We start from the raw sequence: 19,777 nt of genomic DNA, 5'->3' as shown, positions 1-19,777 counted from the left end.
TTAATCCAAAAACACGGTTCTGCTTTTTCCTCATTATGCACTGCATGCTGCAGGATTTCTTTTATATGGTGCACACTTACCACATAGATGCATTCTCTCATATCTAGGCCCAAATTTATTGTTCACAGCTTATCTGAGTGAGCTGAGCTCATGATGTAGAACTACGGTTTGGACCCTCAAAGGGTTAGTCACTATTTTAAAAATCAAACACAAGGTCAGAGATTGGCAGTTCCCATTATGCACTGCATGGGAAAGGATTTTTCACATACCGTGCGCATTCACTGCATAGACTCATCTCTCATATTTTGGCCATTATTTACTAATCACAGAATATTTGAGGGTGCTGTAATTATGACACAGGACTACACAAGTGACACTGGTGTCAATAATGTAGATCTACATGACTAACAGTGAAAGGGTTAATGTTCTTATCAGATACATTACTGTATTCCTTTTCAAGATTTATATACTATTTACATGCTCTGCTGAATCTTACAAATACAGTAAAATCTCTCATTAACCCTTTCACTGTCTCATTCGTAGAACTACATTACGGACATCAAGGTCACTTACGTAGATCTAAGTTTTGAGATCAACTCCTGAAAATAAGCCTTGAGCAGTAAATTTTGGCCTAGAGATAAAAGAATAGGTCTGTGCAGCGAGTGTGCACAAAATAAAAAAAATCCTGCTTTCTGCCCCCCCCCCCCTACACAGTGCATGATAGGAAAAGCAAAACTCACATTTGGTTGAAAACAGTGACTTCGAGGTGTTTTTGGGATGGTTTTACAGTTTTATTGGCTGTTTCTCGGTATCAGTTGATAGAATGGAAGATATACTATTGAAATAAAGATGATTCTGTTGGGAAATGGACTCAAAGTACTGGAAATATTCAATTTTTGATGATTTTCCTGAGGACAGGTAGGGCTCCCTTACATCCCCCAATCTGTTTTATAGGTTTTCACCAGGTCTGTTTCAATTACTGGGATGCTATAAACCATAACCAATCCTTACAAGTAATGAATGCCAGGGTGTTGGGGAGAGGTGTGGAATTAATAAGAAATCTAATATAAAGTGGGAGTTGTCACAGCTGCTTCTTGCAGATGACACTGCTTTTTGGGAGATTCTGAAGAAAAGTGCAAAGGTTGGTGAATGAATTCAGGAGGGTATGTAAAAGAAGGAAATCAAAAGCAAACATAGGTAAGAGCAAGGTGGTGAAAATACAAAAATATTAGATACTGAAAGACTGGATATCAGACTGGAAGGAGGGAGCATGGAGTGAATAAATGTGTTCAGATATTTTGAAATGGGTTTGTCAGCAGACAAGTCTATGAAAAAAAGGTGGGTGGTGCATTAAGGTATCTGTGGAAACAAAGAACATTAAACATTATCCATGGAGGCAAAAGAGGAAATGCTGCAGTGAGGAGGAGGAGGCAGTTGAGATGTTATGTCTGAGGGCAATGCGTGGTGTGAATATTACACACAGAATTCATAGTTTGGAGATTGGGAGGTGAAGAGTTTCTAAAAGTATTATCCAGAGGGCTAAGGTGGGGTTGGAGAGGTTTAGTCATTTAGAGAGGATGAAGCAAAATTGGGTGACTTGAAGGTGTATACATTTGTAGTGAAGGGAAGGCAGGATATGGGTTGGCCTAGGAAAGGTTTGAAGGAGGGATTTACCCCCATCTCTCAAATCCCCTTACACATTCCTGTTGGGTCTTGAACACCCAACAGGAATGTGTGAGCATGTTAGATAAGAGTGGAGGCTAGTAGTTTTTATGACTTAATGTGCTGTTGGAGTGTGAGCAAGGTAACATTTATGAGGGGATTCAGGAAAACTGGTTAGCTGGACTTGAGTCCAGTGCCTGCACTCTGAAGTAGGGAAGAGGATACTGCAATCTGGAGAGACATCTGAGCTGTTAGGGGTGGCATGCCTCTGGCAAGACAGTGATGGAGTGAGTGATGGTGAAAGTGTTTCATACTTTCTGGGTCACCCTACTTCAGTGGGAGACAGCCAGTGTGTTAAAAAAGAAAATGTGTGTAAATTAACCTAGTTTAAACTTACTATGAATTACATAAAAAATTTTTACCACACCACCCATCTCTCACCAAAGTAAGGCAACCATCATTCATTCAGTAGCAGATGTACAGAAGTGCACTGGTGCCACAATTCAAATAATCCACTTTGTTGCAATGGAAATAAGTCATATTGTCTTATTTTATTGAGTTTCCTAAGTTAAACCTAAATAATGTACTTTTTAGGTCCCTAAAACATGTGCACCCTCATGATCATTAAAAAAAATTTTTACATATGCAAAACCTATTTAAAAACTAACCTCACAGCACAGGCACAATACTTCCCACCTCCAAGACTCAAGTCCAGCTAACCAATTTTCCCTAAATTTCACACTCCAACAGCATATTAAATCCTAAAGACTACTTATTTCCACTAACTCCAATCAACTGAATTCACATATGCCTGCTGAGTGCTCAAGCATTAGTATATGTGTGTGTATACATATATATGTATTTACAGTATATGTATGTATATGTGGATGTGTAAAAAAATGCATATAAAAACATTGACCAAGACTATCTGACCAGTAGCCAGGTGCCCAAACATAAACAAATACGGAAACTCATTATCAAACACTCCATATCCATTTATTTTCAACTTTTTTACATTTGTAGGTAAATATATATTTTTGAAGGTTTATATAACCTAACTTAATCTAACCTGCAAACTGGTTGCTACCCAATTACCATGTGAAAAACTTTTAACAAACTGTTTATTGCCCAGCTGCCAGACAAATAAACACTGCCAAAAAATTACCAATCCTATATAAAACTTTGCAGAATTATATTTAAATTTTTGCCAAAGTATGGCATGTGGTAGCATGTTCAGTTTACAATCCATCATTTTAAAAATAAGTGCTATACCACAGTTCAATCCTGGGCAATTTGTCTTACACCTGCTGCCCCTGTTCACCTAGCAGTAAGAGGTATCTGGGAGCCAACTCACTGTTGTGGGTTGCATCCTGGGGTAGAGGATCAAAGAGCCACAATGGAAATAAGTCAATTACTATTATTATTATTAGTAGCAGTGTGAAAACTAAACCTGTAGGGGTTATACAGCCCATGGGAAATAGGAGGCAATCAGGTTTGATTCAAAGAAGGGAAAAACAAATCTATTTCCCTGGACCAAAAGCCAGTCAATATCGAGAACAGCTGCTCAGCTGATATATTGTAATATATCAAGTGGGTTTTGCAATATATGGTTGTTTTATTTTGTGGAAATTGTCCCCCCCCCCCCCAGAAAAAAAAATGTTAGATTAGATTCAGTTAGGTTAAGTTAGGTTTGGCTTGGTTAGGAATGGTAAAGTTGCACTAGGTAACGTACCTCAACGCAACTGAATTGAACCCAACTAACAAAACCCAATGTAGCTTAATTCAACCCAACCTAACCTAACCATATCCAAACATAGCCCCTTACCTAACACATTAAAAAAATATACATATTCTACAATGGTACTCATATTTGCTGTAAAAAACTCGTGTGATATTGCTAATTGGTGAATGATCGTGCAGTGGCAATTGTTTTATTTTAAAGCGAGTATAGCATATTATTAGAACACCGACATTGAATCCTTGCTGCTGATTGGACATGACACGCATTCTACCACACAGTCTTCTTCTCACAAAAGGTATTTAATTGGTTAATATCTAGTTAAATAGTCTGTATAACAAATAACTACCTTTACTTGGGTTTGAATATTTCATGTGTTTGTTAATAAACAACCAAGCTGTTCTCCATAAAGGTGGCCCAAGCACCCCTCACCAGCATTAAGGCACCTCCCTAGAGGGTATAAGCTACACAGCTTGGCTCAGGGCTCAGGTGGTGGTATCTTCAGCTCACGTCTGAAAGATCTGAATTTAATCCTTGAACAAGAAGAAACAGTGGGCATATTTCCTTACACCTGCTGCTCTTGTTCACCTAGCAGTAGGTAGGTACCTAGCTGTTAGTCAACTGCTGTGGGTTGCATCCTGGGAAAGAGGATCACAAGACCTCAATGGAAATAAGGCAATCTCTGGGTTAATAAATCACGATAAAATCTTTTGGGGTATCTTGGGTTATTAACCCTCTGGGTTAATAGTGTGAATAACAACCCTCATAATTTTCTTCACAGTAATACATATAAAACTCTCTTCTTCATCAACCTTAAACAGTTACATCTATTTATGTAGAAAACTAAATTACATCAAATAAAAATAAACATCCATCACTCTGACTCATGAAATCGTAATGACACGATCCATCACTACATTAACCCTTAACCCTTAAACGGTCCAAACGTATATATACGCTTTTTCAACATCTGAAAGTATGTAAAAAAATGTAGATCTTTTTTGTTTTACATTTGAAAACGTGTAAAAAAACTTTTATCTACATTATTTTTTTGTTATATTTGAAAATATTTAAAAAAAAGTAGATCTACTTTTGTAGCACTATGAATTTGAACGCCAATCTGTTTGGACCGTTTAAAAGTTAAACTGTCCAAACAGATCTAAGTTCACATGCGTAGTGCTCCAAAAGTAGATCTACGTTTTTTTACATATTTTCAAATATAACAAAAAAAAAATATAGATCAAAGTTTTTATACACATTTTCAGTTGTTAAAAAAAAAAATCTCCATTTTTTACATACTTTCAAATGTTGAAAAAACGTAGATCTATGTTTGGACAGTTTAAGGGTTAAGCTTCAAGATCAATATAAATAGAACAAACATAATTTAGACTAACACATGGCATACACAAACATTATGGGCACAAAATCTGCAGCCTGAAGTTGAAGAATGAAACACTTTTGCAACACTTAGGAATCTTTATTGTGGGAATGTTTCACTAGCCAGTGGCTTCTTCAGTCCAATACAGAGAAGAACAGTGGAAGAGTAGGAGGAGCTTGAGGTAATCAGCCCCTCAGCCTGGAGTCGATGCATTCAGTCCATGGACTGATTACCTCATACTCATCTTCCACCATTCTTCTTGTACTGGACTGAAGAAGCCACTGGCTGGCAAAACGTTTCCTCAGTAAAGATTACCAAATGCTGCAAAGAGTCTCACTCTTCAGCTTCTCGGTCCACACAAGGGAGATTCCTTGATGCTGGTAAGGGGCTCTTGATCTTGGGAATTGGATCTGTGCTCTGGTTCCCCGAATTAAGCCTGAATACCTTCCATCCCACCCATATGCGCTGTATAATCCTATGGGTTTGGCGCTCCCCCATGATTAAAAATAATAATAATCAGCTTATCAATTTTATTAATATTGGTAAAATTACCGACATGTTAAGTAAAAGGACACAAATGCAACTAGTGTGACTTTTATTATGGCAACGTTTTTCTCTCCAGGAGTTTTTTCAAGCCGTTACAAACACTACATGGACACAGAAGGTATATATAGGCTTTAAGCAAGGTGTAGTACAAGTAGAGGTAGTAGTAGTTATAAATGTGGTGAAAAAGTTAGCTGGTACATGAGAAGAAAAGGCTACAAAAGCTATGGCTTAGGTAGCATAAAAAATAGGTTGGGCAAATGTATATGGATGGATTTGAGAAGGCATGTTTCAGTGTTCCTCCTATATTATATAAGAACATAAGAAAGGAGGAATACTGCAGCAGGCCTGTTGGCCCAAACTGGGCATGTCCTTTTATGTAGTAGCAATTATGTGATGGCAGCGTTTACTGTTTTCAGGTGGATTCTACTACTACTACCTCTACTTGTAATACACCTTACTCAAAGCCTATATATACCCTCTGTGTCCATGTATTGTTTGAACATAAGAAAGGAGGAACACTGCAGCAGGCCTGTTGGCCCATACTAGGCAGGTCCTTTACAATCCTTCCCATTAACAAAATATTTGCCAACCAATTTGCAATGCCACCCAAGAAATAAGTTTTGATGATTCTATTTATTCATTATGCAAGTCTCACTCAAATTCAACCCCTCTCACTCATGCATTTATCCAACCTAAATTTGAAACTACCCAACGTTTTAGCTTCAGTAACCCTACTAGGAAGACTGTTCCACTCATCAACTATTCTATTTCCAAACCAATACTTGCCTATATCCTTTCGAAATCTAAACTTATCTAATTTGAATCCATTACTGTGGGTTCTCTCTTGGAGAGATATCCTCAAGACCTCATTAACCCTTTGAGGGTTTTGGTCGTACTAGTACGTTTTACGCGTAGGGGTTTTTGACGTACTAGTACTCATAAATTCTAGCGGCCTCAAATCTAGTGGGAGAAAGCTGGTAGGCCTTCATATGAAAGAATGGGTCTATGTGGTCAGTGTGCACAGTCTAAAAAAAATCCTGCAGCACACAGTGCATAATGAAAAAAAAAAAACTTTGACCATTTTTTTTAATAAATCAGCGACTTTGCAGTGTATTTTCGTATGGTATTTATTGTTGTATTCTAGTTTTCTTGGTCTCATTTTATAGAATGGAAGACATATTACAGAAATTGAGATGATTTTGACTGGTTTTACAATGAAAGGTGCCTTGAAATTGAGCTCAAAGTAGCAGAAATGTTCGATTTTTACCAAACTTCAAAAGTAAACAAATCGTGCCAAGCGTGCAATACACGTCAACTGGTGAGTCTAATATTCTTTTACAAGTGCACCAATAATATTTTTACCATTTTTTACACTAATGCAGTAGTCTGCATAACAGTAAATCTTATATTTTTTGTGAGAATAAAAATTCAAAGTGGAAAGCAAAAGAATATAAGAGGGGCCTTGAGACGTGACTAATGACTAGAGGAAATGTCATTTTAGTGTCAGGAATGTCTTTCTTGTTTATTCTGGACCCTATTCGGAAATTGGGATCTTTTGAAATTTGTGTGAAATTGGCAAAATTGCTAAATTCTGACCACTGTACTGGATAGTTGAATTTATAAATGGGTGGTTTCTTGCACCCATTCGATAGAAAATGTGGAGTTCTAGCGAAATATTCATGTTTTTTGTCGACTAGTACAGTGAAATTGGCCGAAAATGGGGCTCAAAGTGGGCAAAATCGCCGATGCGTAAACATCGCCGAGACCGCTAACTTTGCGAGAGCATAATTCCGTAAGTTTTCTATCAAATTTCAAACTTTTGGTGTCTTTATGATCGGGAAAAGATTCTCTATCTTTTCATAAGAGAAAATAATTTTTTTTCTTTTTTAAATTTGGTCGACCCTGAGAACGAGTTTCGGAGAGGGCCTGTCGACCCTCAAAGGGTTAATATCCCCTTTGTTAATACCCATCTTCCACTCGTACACTTCTATCATGTCTCCCCTCATTCTTCGTCTTACAAGTGAATGTAACAGCTTGACAAAGCTCCTGGAGAGCGAAACGTTGCCACAAAAAAATGTCACATTAGTTTAATTTGTGTCCTTTTACTTAACAGCTTATTCAATTCAATTCAAGTTTATTCTCTATAAGGGTTACAATGTGGGGTTTACAGGTTTTGGTTATTTTGTGGTTTACATGTTATAAAATACTAATTACAGAGGGGACCACTAGGACACCTAGCATGGCTAGGCATTTCAAGCAGACTTAGATTAATTCTTAACATTAAATCCTTACAGATTATGGTATTAAGGCTAAGTGACTACATCATAATTTGTGAGTTTAGCAATGTGAATGTATTGTGCCAAAACAAAAGCAAAGTGTCTATATTGGAGTATCATAGGCAAACTTATAACTAGTTAGGATTTATTATTTTAAGATTAAGATTAGTATTTCTGGGTTTATAGTCAGTGGGTGAGTGAGTGTAATTGTGAACCACCAGGTGGTTATCATGTAGTTAGTTGTCGGGGTGGATCAGGGAGATAAGATGATTTCTAACTGTAGTTTTGAAAGTGATGAATGTGTCTGTAGTTTTAGAGTTTTCAGGTAGGGTGTTCCAGATTTTAGGTCCTTTGAAATACATTGAATTTTTGTAAAGGTTTAGTCGAACACGGGGAATGTCATAGAGATGTTTGTGCCTGGTGTTATGCCTGTGGATCCTGTCACAACTATCAAGAAAGCATTTTAGGTCAAGGTTAATATTGGAATTTAAGGTCCTGTAGATATAGACTGCACAGTAGTAAGTGTGGATGTTCTGAACAGGGAGCAAGTTTAGATCTATGAAGAGTGGGGGGGGGGGGTGTTGCCAGGGATGGGATTTAGTGATTATTCTTACTGCGGCTTTTTGTTGGGTTATTATTGGCTTTAGGTGTGTTGCTGCAGTTGAACCCCAAGCACAGATAGCATAGGTGAGGTATGGATATATAAGTGAATGGTATAGTGTGAGAAGGGCAGTTTGCGGTATGTAGTATCGTATCTTGGAGAGGATCCCCACCGTTTCGGATACTTTTTTTGTTATGTGTTGGATATGGGTGCTGAAAGTTAGGTTGTTGTCGAGGTACAGGCCAAGGAATTTGCCCTCATTATGTCTGGCAATTAGAGTGTTGTCGATCTTAATGTTAAGTTGCACAACACCTGCTCTGCTACCAAACATAATATAGTAGGTTTTGCCAGTGTTAAGTGTAAGTTTATTGGCTGTCATCCAAGTCGATATTTTGAGCAGCTCCTCGTTAACAATGGTGTTGAGGGTTGCAAGATTAGGGTGGGAGATGACATAAGTCGTGTCGTCAGCAAAGAGAATGGGTTTCAGATGTTGGGATATGTTTGGAAGATCATTGATGTAAACGAGGAAGAGCAGGGGTCCAAGGACACTTCCTTGCAGAACTCCAGTATCAAGTGGCCTTATTGATGAGGCTGTGTCTTTAATGGTGACATACTGATACCTATTAGAAAGGTAGGATTTAAAATATGCAAGCGCATGGCCTCTTATACCATAGTGGTCAAGTTTGTGGAGTAGGATCCCGTGGTCGACTGTGTCAAACGCTTTTCTTAGGTCAATAAAAATTCCTAGCGGATATTCCTTATTTTCCAATGCTGTGTAAAGCAGGTCTAGAATTTTTATAATTGCATCATTAGTGCTTTTATTTTTCCTGAATCCAAATTGGCAGGGGTTGAGTATGTTTTGTGACGTTATAAATGAATGTAGTCTCCTGTGCACGAGTTTCTCGAAGATTTTGGATAGCAATGGTAAGTTTGATATTGGCCTATAGTTATTTACGTCTGTAGGGTCACCACCTTTATGTATTGGTGTAACCCTTGCTGTCTTGAGTAGTGTCGGGAAAGTGCTAGTTTCTAGTGACTTGTTAAAAAGTAATGTAATAGCATGCGAAAGGACATGGGCTGCTCGCTTGTACAATAATGGTGGGACGTGAGAGATTCCCCAAGTTATTTTTAAGTGATTTTATGATCGCGGTGACTTCCGTGGGCTCAGTTGGTACAAGATAGAAGGAATTTGGGAAATTCCCATGTAGGTAGTCCCTGGCATGGGCATTGGTACGTGGGATTTTACTGGCGAGATTTGATCCTATGTTTGAGAAGAAGTCGTTTATCTTGTTAGCTGTATCAGTGGGATGCAGTGGTGTTTCATGAGGTTTAGTTAGAACAATATTCTTGTTTTTTTTCAGTTTGTGGGTCCCCAGAATCTGGGAAAGTGTTTTCCAGGTCTTTTTTATATCTCCTCTTGTGTCAGTGAATCTGGTGGAGTAGTACAGTTTTTTGGCTTTCTTTATTAATTTGGTGAGAACTGTTGAATATTGTTTAAGAATATTGTTTAAGAATAACTATATTGCTTTTCATATTGGTGTTTCTTATCAATGGATTTCAGAATGCTGCTGGTTAGCCATGGGCAACCAAGCCGTTTATTCGTGATCTGTTTTGTTTTTATAGGACAATGTTTGTTGTATAGTCTAAGTATTTTGTTAAGAAAAATGTCTGTCAAATCGTCAATACCATTGGCATTAGAAAATTCTGTAGGCCAGTCAACAGTCTCTAGGTCTGCTGTGAAATTCCTTATTGAGGCCTCGTCATGGAGTCTAAATGAAACTTTGTTGTATTCGAGTGGTGGCTTACTAATATTTGTTAAGAGGAAGGTTGGGTAGTGGTCAGTAGTGCTGTCTGTGATTATCCCTGATTTAAGGGGGGCTAGTATATTGGTCCATATGTGGTCTATTATGGTTGCACTTGTCTCAGTCAGCCTGGTTGGTTTAGTTATTGTTGGTATGAGAAGTGTGGTGTTCATATTGTTGATGAAATCAGTTACAGGCTGATAATCTAGTATGCCAAGGTTGATATTGAAGTCTCCAGCTAAGAGAAGGTGGTGCTTGTTCATTTGTCTGTTTGTTATTAGTGACTTTAGATTCTCACTGAAGTTTGGGATGTTTGTGTGGGGTATCTGGTATATGGCACCGATTGTTATAGGTGTCTTGAGGTTTTTTTACAGTAAAATTAGCAAAAATGTATTCCCCATATTCATCACTAAAGCAATTAGTGCTAATACAAGATAGTTGGTTAGAGTAATAGATTGCAGTACCACCCCCAACTTGGTATGGTCTGCAGTTGTGGATTGCTGTGTATCCTGGTAGTGGGTAGATATCAATTGTGTCCTGCTTAAGCCAGGTCTCAGTAAGAATAATGCAGGAGAAGTGTGTCTTCAGTGACTGAAGGAGTGCCAGGAGGTCATCATAGTGTTTGCTTAAGGACCTGATGTTGTAGTTGAGAACTGATAGACTTTGAGCAGTGTTCAGGATAGTGCTGGCTTGTGATGCTGTGTAATAAAGGCAGTTACTTTCCAATAAGTTTTGATTGTGTATTATATTATGGCGGTTTAGATCAGGGTCAACATGATCATTCATCTTTTAGGTTTAAATAGTGGTTGTTTATATCCTGTATTATGTGGTGAGTTCTAATACTGATTTGTGAAAAATTGAGACACTTATGCAACACTTTTTCAACTTGTCGGTTTTCTAAACCATTCATCACAAATACTGATTTCTGTAGTGGTGGGAGGTTTGGATAAGTAAACCGCTAAAGCACTTTGGTCATATAGAGTACAGTCACTAATAAACATAATGAAATTGATATTGTCAATGTGTTGTGCTAGAATGAGCTAAAGTACAACTAGGTATAAACTAATACTATAAAAAAAAAATTACAAGTGGCACCAGATTCACTCTTGTAATTGCACTAAGGTCTAATATAATGAATTTAGTGTTGTCTATGTATTGAGCTAGAATGAGCTAAAGTACAACTAGGTATAAACTTATAATATAAAAATACAAATTAAAATGATACTTGCAATTGCACTTGGGTCTGATATAGGTTGTTAACAAGATCAAGATTATTATTATAATAAAAAAGAAGCGCTAAGCCACAAGGGCTATACAGCGAACAAGATCAAGAGTATAACTAGATTTAAATTGACAAAATAAAATTCACAAATTAAAGTACCAAAAGAATAAGAAGTAAAAAATAACAATGGCAATGACTTGGTTATAATATGATAGTAAGTTGGTACACAGGTACAAAGGATAATATAAAGGTTGGAGTTGAATATACGAACTTGAAAATTTGGCAACAAAATGTTATGAAAAGTCGGTTATCTAGACCTCTTTCATCACTCTTATACTGTTTTATTCCTGACTCCTCTCATTATTGTCTTCTTGACGACACTAGGTGTCACCTTAAAAGCTCCTCCCCATCATTATTATCAAGAATATTATGATTCTTCTTCAAGATAACTGCGTTTGCTTCAAGTTTCTTCTCACGAGTTGAAGTGTCGCCACTTTTGTTTTCCGTGTTGGTGGTTTATAGGGCTACCACAGATGACGCCGTATTGACCTTCCAGTTGCTCGGAAAAACAAGAGTGCACACAGCTGGATGGCAATTAGGAAGGAATATGAACGAAAACTGAAATAACTGTTCCTCATTACGTCAGAATTGATCAATTAATCAATTCATTTCCGCATGAAACGCCCACATTTCACTGAATCAGCAACCGGCTTCTCCCAGGCCGTAACAATCCGCTGAGCGGAAACACGACAGCGGATGTAAGTCGCCGCAGTGAGTAATGAGTCGACCACGAGAGATAACTGAAGAATTCTCCAGCGGTGATAACTTAAGTTTGTTTAGGCACAGATGCACACAAGTACAATTATCATATATACTGTAAATCAACTAGGATAACTCAGAAAAGTCAGGCAAATTGAATGACAACCAACAAACTCACTCTCAATATAAACAAAACATACGTCATGCTTTTTGGAAACAGAGCATTAAATATCCAGCTAAACATATCGATAAAAGGGGAAATGGTATGGTGATACCGACAAGATGTGGAAAAAGACACTTATGTACAGTTCAGAACATTTAATAAAGGAAACGTATCGCCACGAGTGGCTTCTTCAGTCCTAATACAGAGAAAACTAAGAAAACATTTATATATATAGTGGCAGGAGTCAGGTGAGGTGACGCGTGGGTAGAGGTGGTGGTAGTAGTAGTAGTAGTAGTAATGGAACTAAGGAGGTGAGGCAAGAGAGGGACCTGCTGGCATCAAGTAACACCAGTTCCCAGGATGGGTAATATCCTCTTGCTTAGTAATTTTGAAATACTGTAACTACCGGATTTTTGCTTTATAGTGTAGTTACAGTATTTCAAAATTACTAAGCAAGAGGATATTACCCATCCTGGGAACTGGTGTTACTTGATGCCAGCAGGTCCCTCTCTTGCCTCACCTCCTTAGTTCCATTACTACTACTACTACTACTACTACTACTATCACCTCTACCCACGCAACACCTCACCTGACTCCTGCTACTATATATATAAATGTTTTCTTAGTTTTCTCTGTATTAGGACTGAAGAAGCCACTCGTGGCGAAACGTTTCCTTTATTAAATGTCTTTATTAAATATGTCATAGTGTTTGCTTACGTGTCTTTCTAAACCAACTTGTCGGTATTTATTACCAAGGTTTATACCATTAAATGTCCTGAACTGTACATAAGTGTCTTTTTCCACATATCGATAAAAGGCAGGCGCGGATATAAGGGGGGGCCAGGGGGCCCGGCCCCCCCCCTTTGGCCCTCTTTGGGCTTCGGCCCAGTGTCGTAGCTGGGTTTTCATTTTGGGGCGAGGGGAAGGAGGGGCCAATCCTTTACATGGCGGGGGCATGCCCTCCCGAATTATTTGAGATTTTAAAGCCGATATATATATATATATATATATATATATATATATATATATATATATATATATATATATATATATATATATATATATATATATATTTACTTTTCTAGACACAAAACTATGCAGATACTCCTTTTCAAGTGGGGGGGGGGCCCACAGCTCTAGTGAGGGAGAGGGGGGCGGACCCCCCAGGCTCCCCGTAGTTACGCCACTACTTTGGGATGCATTTAAATTTGTTTTGCAACTTTGCAAGTTTACAGACCACTAATACCTCTAGCTCCATAACAATACAAAAATGCTTTTTAAGGTTGGATACTTATAATAAACATTTTGGAGCTGTATTGATGCTGAGAATAATGAGATGTGGCAAAAAAAATCGTGGAAATGTCCTAACTTGAAAGAAATTTGGCATAACAGCCAGAGAGGCTGGCAGGCTGTGAGAGAGCGAGGCTCAGCCTCAGCGAGCGTCAAGCAGTGTTGCATGTTGAGAGCACGTGGTAACATCAGACGGCTGATGCGGCGTGACCCCGTGACGGTGAGTCACCGTCCCCCGGTATTTCAAGGCTCCAACACACATACTGACTCACTGCGAGCCGGGCACGAACCAGGACGAGAGGGTAAGGGTTCATGAACCATTCAGTGACCTTACTGCACCAGGTAAAGGGGCCAGGGCAAGGTTAATACATTAGGCTATTGTGTTTATGCCTGTTTTGGGGCCTTGTGGGACAGTGCCAGAGTGGAGTGGGTTGGAGCCTTGGAGCTATGCCTACGGTAGCCTACCGTGAAAGAGTATAATAATAATAATAATAATAATTATTTTTATTAGGCTGTTTCAACATATTTACCCATATCTCAGAGATATGACACTGCCCGTTGCTCTCCGATTGAAGGAGCTGCTCAGGGGCTCAAAAGCAAACGTGGATGCTGTTCTTAAAGCCACTAAACTCTACGAAAGTGACGTTGAGTCACTTTTGCTCGTGCAGACGGAAACACAGCGGTGGACATGTTCCGCTCCGGCCTTCGAATCTGTCAAGAAAGCAAAGGAATACGCCGAGGCCCGTATGTTTCCGAACATCGTGAAGCTCCTTACCATCCTACTGACCCTGCCAGTCTCAAATGCAGAAGCCGAACGATTGTTCTCAGCCCTGAAACGCCTGAAGACATACTTGAGGAGCACCATAGGTCAGGATCGCCTCAACGGCCTCGCACTACTCGCCGTCCATAACGATGTACATGTTCCTGTTGATCGTGTGATCAACAAGTTTGCGGAAAGGAACCGCCGTCTTCTCTTTGCTTAGGCTGCAGTGTGATTAATCCTTTCAGTGTAATAACCTTTGCATGTTACTTTTAAGGCTACTATTATAGGTAATATTATAAAGTATAATGCTTACTGTCTTAAGCAGGTATATATATATATATATATATATATATATATATATATATATATATATATATATATATATATATATATATATATATATATATATATTCTACATTTAAGTTAATGTCTAATGTAAAAGTCTCTAGCTATTAAATTCTTACTTTCAATAAAGTTTTAATAAGATACAAAATTCCTCACATTGTAAGGTCAGTGTTTTTTTTTTCTCAGAAAAATCGGCCCTCTCATTTGGATCCGAAGAGAAACACTGGCACCTAGAGCAGATGGTTATGCCCATTCATTTAGGTCAGTCCGCCAGTAATTAACAAATAAGAATCCCGTTAGTGGAGAAACGGTAATGCTAATGCTCTTTAAACAACCGAAAATTCTGCCGTCGGCCCACCCGCCCCCCAAACTTTGTTCCTAGATCCGCGCCTGATAAAAGGTTCCCCCATTACAAGACACACTGAGGGAAAATTTCTAGGCCAATCACTTTAAACCTTTAATAACCCAACAAAAAAAAAAAGGTGTAGTGCGGATGATCACAAACTCCTGCGCCAGACAACACACACCACCACTCTTTAAGAGCTTGAACTTACTTAATATACAAAATATACATACATATTATTGTGCCTACTATATAAACAGAACATTAAACTCCAATATAAACCCTCTGCTCAAACTTCTAGATAGCTACAGCACAACACACAGGCATAACAGGAGGCATAAAACACTTTTTAACATCCCACGTGTCCGTCTCACACTATGCAAAAATGCAATGCACATAAAAGGCCCGAAGATCTGGAACTCTTTGCCCAAACTAGCAATTTAGAACTATACTTAAAAATCATCTCATCTGTCAGTAATAACCATACCCACACTATGCTAATCTCTAACTAACCACTTTTGAAGCATCTCTCCCAAATATTACCCCTAATCTATTAAACTATTATTACATACCCAAAAATGTATGTTTGTATCATAAATTGTATTACTTTTAATACTGTCATCAATTTCATCTACATTAGACTATAAAGCTTATTAACTAAAAAAAATGTCTACCTCATAGTAGAGTAAAATATTGAATATTTGAAATTTACCTCTAGACTTTAGTAGTCTTGAAGAATTAGGTTAAGTCTGCCCGAAATCCTCCGGCATGACAGTGGCTTTGTTTGTACCAATCAATTAAGAAATGTAATATTGACTAAGAGTATTGTTTAGGGTTCGGCCACTTGGGGACAACCATAGTAACTGTGATGATTGTCGTGATGACTCTAAATAATGCATTACCTCTTAAACTTTTTTTTTTCTTTGCTGTGTGTGTGACCTAATTCACGTCTGCATAAATAACTCATTATGACTGTTACCATATATAAACATGTAAATAGTTCATTACCACTGTAACTTGTTCAGCTATCAAAACTTTGCGGTCTAGTCCCAGGATGGTTATGGGGTGCAAAATAAAGATGTTAAACTTAACTTTTGTATGAACGAGGTTTCTCGACATTTTCTTTTATCCCTGTCACTTCCCTTTTTGACTAATTTAGCATCAAATCATCTTATCAAACGGTCATGTGGGTTCCTGTGCTGGACGTGTGTTGTTCAGATTATCAGCTTGGGTCCAATACTTGTGTTTACTGAATATAATGTGTGGTTAAATTCTTGCCAGTTTCATTTATATACATTCTGTTACAATCCTCAAGTAGAATTTCGTAAACTCCAACATCAACGGTTTGCGTGTGACTGTTATCTTGTCCCTCAGGATGCAACCCACACCAGTCGACTAACACCCGGTACCTACTTGCTTGCTAGGTGAATAGACAACAGGTGCAATGAAACACGCCCAATGTTTCCACCCTTTCCGGGGATCGAACCAAGGACACACTGTGTGGGGTGAGAGCGTTGCCTACCAGACCACGGGACACAGTAGGTAATTGTACCAGCTACTCTGTTAATTAAGTAATTCTACCAGCTACTTTGTTGTTAGTTTAACTTAACATTTTTTTGTAGTTTTGTAAGTGACTTTGTTAGTGGGGAAGAATAAATATCAGTTTTGTTGTCAGTCTTACGTATATTCAGAAATTCTGATTTTTTTTTTGTCTAAGTTTAGAATAAAAAAAGAGAAAGGTATTATCGCAGTTTTCAGAGAATATCTTTGAAAGTTTTACAGTCGTCTTCTAGCAAATTACGACTGTAAATTCATTGATATGCACGTAAGAAGAAAATTAGAAGACTTCTCTCTGTTTTTGTGTTTTGATATCGACTGCAGTTTCTGAGGAGCTCTAGGTGTGTTTGTGGTAACCTTGAACACAGAAAGAGTCTCAGTTCCTATGAATGAGGACGTGAAAAAAGTATTTTCGCGCCCAGCTCGGTTTCTTAGTGTCCTTGTTCACAGTAACATAGACTCTTGCTCCAAGTTTAAGGTAAGATAAGATCTGTTCGTTTTTTTAACCCAGAGGGTTAGCCACCCAGAATAACCCAAGAAAGTCAGTGTATCGACGAGAACTGTCTTATTTTCACTGGAGTCCTTTAATTTTGTCCCTCAGGATGCGAGGCACACCAGTCGACTAACACCGAATTACCTACTTACTGCTAGGTGAAAAGAGACAACAGATGTAAGGAAACATGCCCAACATTTCCATCCGTGTCGGGGATCGAACCACGGACACTTGGTATATGAGGCGAGAGCATTGCCAACCAGGCCACGGAACACCACAAACCCACTTATAAGAATGAACTTATACACTACAAATCACAGTATAATAAAAACAGAAATGTTCTAATTATTTTTTCTTTTGTACACATCGTTACAGTCCCAACTGGGAGTGTCTTGCCTTTTTCAGAATACCGCAAGATAGGATGGACCGTATCAGAACCATCCAGACCCATTGTCCCAAGGATGTAAAGACAACAAAGGATAAGTGGTGACCCTGAGTCACCACCGTCACTACAACAAAATACTCAACCTCCTCGGTGACTCCAACACGCAAAGTCTATTACAAAACAACATTTCTCTAACAGAAGTAAAGTTTCCCTGCAAAGAGCTCGCTGTATCCTATGAAAATCTGACCAAGACATGAAACTAGTTCAGTACCTTCTTCTTGGGTAGTATAAATATGCAAGACTACCCAAGCTCTATATACTATACACTGTACCTAACTAATCACTATCATTTCAGGCAGAGGCACTGCTCCACAAAAGCTGGTAACTGCCTTCCTGAAAGTCTTTCAAGGCTGCTGGTTACCATCATCCTGATACAACTGAAACATCCGTGTCTCCAGCCAGAACATCAGGAACACACGGCTTCGTATCACGTTTCCTCTTTGCTCACCAACCTCCTTATACGCAAACACAGACATACTTAACCAGAAAATCACCAGTGACACTAACCTCCCATTTGTTCACCAAGACTTCGTAGAGTTGTTTCTGACCTCCGGCTAGGTAACATCATGACCGACTAGGAAACATTACGATTGATAATGCAATTCTATTATTTGCGTTTGCACTGGGGGAAATGATGCTGGCAAGCGTAAACCTATACACCAAATGACAAGATGCAGGGCAATAATAGACAACTGGGAAGGAAGTTATCTATGTTACTTGTGGTATTTTACCGCAGAAGGGTGTTGGAAAGTGAAGGTTGTCCAGGGAAACTGCTGGTTTGGTAAGTACTGTACTGATGTTGCATTACCATTTATTGACAACTTGGAGGGGGGCTGTACATTTATCTACGTCAGGGGTAGAAACATCAGCTAGTTCAGTAGAGGCGCTACCCATGTAGTGAATCAAGATTCGATGTAGAAATAGAGGAATAAGTGTAGAAAAAGGCAAAACGTTTTAGTATAAAGATACCTAACTGTTGCACGTGTGTCTTACTTACCAACTTAAAAACCTGTCAGTATTGTATAACATTTTAATATTCAAAGACACTTATGTACAGTTAAGGACATGTATTAAAGGAAAAGTTTAACCACAAATGGCCACTCGTGGCGAAACGTTTCCTCTAGTAAATGTCCTTACCTCTACATAAGTGTCCTTTTCCACATCATGTAGCAATCACTATACCACTTCTCAGAGGAATGAATGTTTCCACATCATGTAGCAATCACTATACCACTTCTCAGAGGAATGAATGTTTCCACATCATGTAGCAATCACTATACCACTTCTCAGAGGAATGAATGTTTCCACATCATGTAGCAATCACTATACCACTTCTCAGAGGAATGAATGTTTCCACATCATGTAGCAATCACTATACCACTTCTCAGAGGAATGAATGTTTCCACATCATGTAGCAATCACTATACCACTTCTCAGAGGAATGAGTGTTAGTGGGACAGCAAGGGATTGTGGTCCTCCAGACTCACACACAAACATTTACCAACATTCCAATACAAGGAATCTTAGAAAGAAGTGAAGCAAAGAATATAAATTATGAATAATAAAAAATATATTTGAAAACTGAAGAATCTGACAATATAGTAGAATGTATAGAAGAGGAAAAGTTAACTTGACGAGTGAGGAACAGATCAATCCCAGTGTACCGCAGTGTACCCCAGTGTACCCCAGTGTACCGCAGTGTACCCCAGTGTACCCCAGCACCACAGTGTACCCCAGCACCACAGTGTACCCCAGCACCACAGTGTACCCCAGTGAACCCCAGCACCACAGTGTACCCCAGTGAACCCCAGCACCACAGTGTACCCCAGTGTACCCCAGCACCACAGTGTACCCCAGCACCACAGTGTACCCCAGCACCACAGTGTACCCCAGTGAACCCCAGCACCACAGTGTACCCCAGTGTACCCCAGCACCACAGTGTACCCCAGCACCACAGTGTACCCCAGTGTACCCCAGCACCACAGTGTACCCCAGCACCACAGTGTACCCCAGTGTACCCCAGCACAGTGTACCCCAGCACAGTGTACCCCAGTGTACCCCAGCACCACAGTGTACCCCAGTGTACCCCAGCACCACAGTGTACCCCAGTGTACCCCAGCACCACAGTGTACCCCAGCACCACAGTGTACCCCAGTGTACCCCAGCACCACAGTGTACCCCAGCACCACAGTGTACCCCAGTGTACCCCAGCACCACAGTGCACCCCAGTGTACCCCAGCACAATGTACCCCAGCACAGTGTACCCCAGTGTACCCCAGCATAACAGTGTACCCCAGTGTACCTCAGCACCACAGTGTACCCCAGTGTACCCCAGCACCACAGTGTACCCCAGTGTACCCCAGCACCACAGTGTACCCCAGCACCACAGTGTAC

At 39.3% G+C, this 19,777-nt stretch overlaps 1 protein-coding gene across 17 annotated transcripts in view; it reads right to left on the bottom strand.

Moving 5' to 3' along the window:
* LOC128696147 (protein lin-10) overlaps positions 1–19,777 on the bottom strand; it is a 921,476-nt gene that overhangs the window by 204,838 nt on the left and 696,861 nt on the right. Inside the window, exon 1 of one of the 17 annotated variants that reach the window (XM_053787283.2) lies at positions 11,543–11,794. The exons of 12 other annotated variants lie outside the window; for them this stretch is intronic. In XM_053787283.2, coding sequence (XP_053643258.2) covers positions 11,543–11,551 — 9 coding nt within the window. In that variant the 5' untranslated portion in view covers positions 11,552–11,794. Of the gene's footprint in view, positions 1–3,749; positions 3,836–11,496; positions 11,795–19,777 lie in introns of those variants that run through there. 4 more of the 17 variants (XM_053787287.2, XM_070094818.1, XM_070094819.1 and 1 more) reach the window with 4 other exon arrangements.

The sequence above is a fragment of the Cherax quadricarinatus genome, chromosome 48 (genome assembly GCF_038502225.1).
Source record: "Cherax quadricarinatus isolate ZL_2023a chromosome 48, ASM3850222v1, whole genome shotgun sequence".
NCBI lineage: Eukaryota > Metazoa > Arthropoda > Malacostraca > Decapoda > Parastacidae > Cherax > Cherax quadricarinatus.
Note: the sequence above shows the minus strand (reverse complement) of the source record. Positions and strands in the feature narration are given on the sequence as shown.